The following is a 4,241-nucleotide window of genomic DNA, read 5'->3' as shown; positions in this document are numbered from 1 at the left end:
TCATATGTCATATCAAGTCCTTTGCTTCTTGCTAATGGCATTGTTGTTGTTTATATTGAACCATAGGTTAACTGCAATACTGTATTGACAGCACAAGTTGCTCACTTCCCAATGAAATCCGCACAGACGTGGGCTAATTTCCACCCTAAAATTCTGTTTTAACAAGTCCGTCAGCGGATGTACGGTTTAGGAGATCCTCGCGATTTTAGGTTCACCGGCGTGCAGCTCCGCTCGACGCCGCACGGCAGGACCACCTTGGCTCCCTGATTGCTTGATTCGAGAAATGGGACCACAAACAAAGTGACTCAGTGACTCCACGCCGTTCCGTTGCATTTGGAAATGAAATCTGGCCACACATGGTACCAACCCGGCCCAAGGGACGTGGACAATTTGTTGCTACATGCCGTTTGCTAACCTTCTGGACGTTCTCTCGCATAGTAGCGGTACCCACGTTTCTGCTTCTTCTTTCCTCGTGTATAAAACCACTGTCGGCGGACTGAGAAAACTAAATAAAGTGGATCAATAGGTTTTGCTGGACTGAGAAAACTAAACAAAGTACTGATCTAGATTGGTTGGGCCGGTTGGTACCACGAGTGGTGTGGATTTGAGTTGGGCATCGATCAATCGAATTGAGCCACATATATATGTGATAGACTAGCTAGAGAGACATTACATGGCAGGAGGCATGATGGAGCAAGTCGGCGGCGCCGTCTCCGACAGCGTGCTGGTCGTCTCCTTCCTCGCTGCGGCCGTCGTCCTCCTCCTGTTCACGCTGGTCAGACATGGCCGCACGCAGCAGGGCCGCCTGCCCCCAAGCCCCATGGCGCTCCCGCTCCTCGGCCACCTCCACTACCTCATCCGCGCCCCGCCCCACCGCGCATTCGACCGCATCATCGCCCGCTACGGGCCCCTCGTCTACCTTCGCCTCGGGCCTTCCACCCACTGCGTCGCCATCGGCTCCGCCGACGTCGCCCGCGACTTCCTCAAGTTCGAAGGCAGCATCCCGGAGCGGCCCCTGACTGCCGTCACGCGCACCCTGGCCTACGAGTCGGCCGGCTTCGCCTTCGCGCCCTACGGCCCGCACTGGCGCTTCATGAAGCGGCTCTGCATGTCGGAGCTGCTCGGACCGCGCACCATCGAGCAGCTGCGGCCCGTGCGCGCCGCGGAGCTCGCGGGCGTCATGCGGGCCGCGGCGGCGGCGGCGGAGCAGGGCGGGACATTGGACATGAGCCGGGAGCTCATCCGCATGTCCAACAACGCCATCATGAGGATGGTGGCGAGCTCGCTGCCTGGCGACATGGCGGACGCGGCGCGGGACTGCGCCAAGCAGGTGGCGGAGCTGGTTGGGGCCTTCAACGTGGAGGACTACGTGGCGCTGTGCCGCGGCTGGGACCTGCAGGGGCTGGGCCGGAGGACGCGTGACGTGCATGCCAGGTTCGACGCGCTGCTGGAAGTCATGATCAAGACCAAGGAGAAGGAGCGGGGCGCTGCCGATGAGGCGGACAAGGGCGGCAGCAAGACCAAGGACTTGCTTGACATCCTCATGGATGCGGCGGCGGACAAGACCGCCGAAGTCAAGCTCACCAGGGACAACATCAAAGCTTTCGTCCTCGTGAGTGCCACTGGTCTCTTCTTTCTGATTACTACACGCTCTCCTTTGTTATTCTCCCGGAAGAATTGACTCGAATTGTGCATGCATGTGTGGTTAGGACATCTTCACTGCTGGTTCGGACACGACGGCCACCACCGTGGAGTGGATGCTAGCGGAGCTGCTCAACCACCCGGCATGCCTGGCGAAGCTGAGGGCGGAGCTGGACGAGGTAGTTGGCAAGTCCCGGCTGGTGGGCGAGCCGGACGTGGCGCAGATGCCGTACCTGCAGGCGGTGCTCAAGGAGACCCTGCGGCTGCGGCCGCCGGCGGTGTTCGCGCAGCGGGAGACGATCGAGCCCGTGCACGTCCGCGGGTACACCATCCCTGTCAAGACGTCGGTCTTCTTCAACATCTTCACCATCGGGCGCGACCCGGCCTGGTGGGAGGAGCCGCTCGAGTTCCGGCCGGAGCGGTTCATGCCTGGCGGGGCCGGCGCGGCCGTGGACCCCAAAGGCCAGCACCTGCACCTGATGCCGTTCGGGAGCGGGCGGCGCGCGTGTCCCGGCATGGGGCTCGCCATGCAGGCCGTGCCGGCCTTCTTGGCGGCGCTGGTGCAGTGCTTCGACTGGGAGGTGCCGAGTCCGCCGCTGGACATGGAGGAAGAAGCCGGGCTGGTCACCTCGCGGAAGCAGCCGCTGGTGCTCCTGCCCACGCTGCGCCTTAGCCCTTCTCTTCTTGCCTGAATGCATCCCATCGACTCAAGGATCCCACTTTAATCATTATTTTCATACCTCATATGGTATAATAAAAGGGATAAAAATAGCGGATGCGTGTTTACTTGTTGCTTCGTGACACAAAATGTACCAATGATCAGCTGTACTAGCATGATGCCAATGCACCAAGGATCTTCCCCCTTTGAGCCAAACCTCCAAGAGCAAATCAATGGCACCGCCGTTGTCCAGTTTTCAACTGGTGAAAAGTGTAAAGTGTTGCTTGGCGACACAAAATGTTACGCATCCATCCGTACCAACAAACCGAGTTCTACAAAGAACAGTTTCTGTAACTTTGAATTGGAAAGAATATTGCTATGGTCCAGCTCAATGTCCTCAACTTAGCCCGCCAGTTCATCCGTTTACCCTTGGAAGCTGAGGATTGGAAAATATGAATTGCTCCCACACAATTTCGTGAAGCATGCAAGAACCTTTCTTTTAAGGTATGATCATCCTCTTAAGATCAACAGGCATGATAACTTCTGCAGCAAGGCTTACTTACAAACAGAAATGGTACCTGAAATCATCTCTGTTTTGCAAAAACCCAATGTTCATATGCAGAATAATCATCTCTGTTTGCGCCACGCTTCTACAAATAGCGAACACAGTAATTTCCTTACTCTTGCGATGACCCATCCTGGGTGAATATGAGTACATAATTATACCAACCAGCATTACATAAACTAGGCTCTTGAGAGGAAAATTAAAGGAAGTTGTTAGCTAAAGAATTAAAACAGGGTAAGAGCTCTCAAATATATAATTTCTAAAGTTCTGTCATGACAAAAAAAAGCACAGCACCTTGTTAGTTGTTACATCGTTAACAACTGAACTACTGAATAAGAATAGTGCGACATCTCAACAAGTACAGGTCTTACAGGAATAACATAGCAAAAAAAAACCAAAATAATTTTCACAGAAGAATTCGCTTTTTGGATTGATCATATCGAAGAATATGGAATGTGTATTTGACAATTCTACACAGAAAAAAAAACATGCATATGGCAAAGTACCATGAAGCACTCTGCAGGTATATACTGCCTTTGTTCCACAATATCTGTCCTGAGCAGATATACAGGAGAGAATCACACCATACTTGCCCTTACTAGATAGATCAGTAGTATTTGCATCTAACAGATTTAAGAATGATCAAAATTCATCAAACTCAAGTATATGAGTAGGACACATATTGTGAAACAGACGGAGTATCTATCTCCAGAGTACACATGACATGAAAATATTCAGAATAGAAATGGCCAAGTAAACTAATTATCCAAATAGCTGATCGTGGTCTCATAGAAAGAGAACAAGAATGGCATCAAGTGGTGAGTAAGCACTACGGGAAGAACTATTTTGCCCACCCTCAGTGCGCTAAGCTTTTTAGCTAGAAATCAAAGCATAAGCCCAGACCCACTGGCAGGTATTTGCAAGCATGGGGCAATGACAGTGGCGTAAACAAGGAGGCACAACTTAATGGGCACACCCTTCTCCGCCGCATTGTTGTGATGATGCTAGCAACACCAATGCCACCGACGGTAGCGCAAAGAGAGAACAAGTATGATGACTGCTGGCACTCTGAAAAGGTGGGGCATTGTGACTCAGAGCGGTATGAGGGTGCAAAAATGCATATCTCAACCTGGGCTGATTCATACTATCTTTAGAATTGTTTTCTCCACTAAACAAAGTTCTGATTTTTTTTCAAAACAACATAATGAACATCATGCTATAACATGTATCCTTTCCAAATTTGATGCGAAAAATATGACCATATGCATTCTACAGAAAACATAAACAAATTACCACAGTTTCAATAGCAGACCATTGGGTATCCCATATTATTCAGTATTCACTACACAAGCTACCATTTTTTTGTTACAGGACACA

General features: G+C 51.4%; 1 protein-coding gene across 1 annotated transcript; it reads left to right on the top strand.

The window, feature by feature from the left end:
• Positions 1-489: 489 nt before the first annotated feature.
• LOC100828788 (cytochrome P450 93G2) lies at positions 490-2,685 on the top strand. Its single transcript, XM_003567010.4, has 2 exons — positions 490-1,612; positions 1,710-2,685. Exons 1-2 carry the CDS (start codon positions 674-676, stop codon positions 2,331-2,333), a joined length of 1,563 nt encoding a protein of 520 aa, XP_003567058.2. The 5' UTR covers positions 490-673; the 3' UTR covers positions 2,334-2,685.
• Positions 2,686-4,241: the final 1,556 nt, after the last annotated feature.

Source organism: Brachypodium distachyon, chromosome 2 (genome assembly GCF_000005505.3).
Source record: "Brachypodium distachyon strain Bd21 chromosome 2, Brachypodium_distachyon_v3.0, whole genome shotgun sequence".
NCBI classification, from domain to species: domain Eukaryota; kingdom Viridiplantae; phylum Streptophyta; class Magnoliopsida; order Poales; family Poaceae; genus Brachypodium; species Brachypodium distachyon.
This window is presented reverse-complemented; position numbering and strand designations above follow the sequence as displayed.

What these genes read in the sequence shown, in the direction of transcription:
- LOC100828788 (XM_003567010.4), top strand. Translation starts at nt 674, where the DNA reads ATGGCAGGAGGCATGATGGAGCAAGTCGGCGGCGCCGTCTCCGACAGC. An exon ending in ACATCAAAGCTTTCGTCCTC is followed by an intron (nt 1,613 to 1,709) that starts GTGAGTGCCACT and finishes ATGTGTGGTTAG; the next exon opens with GACATCTTCACTGCTGGTTC.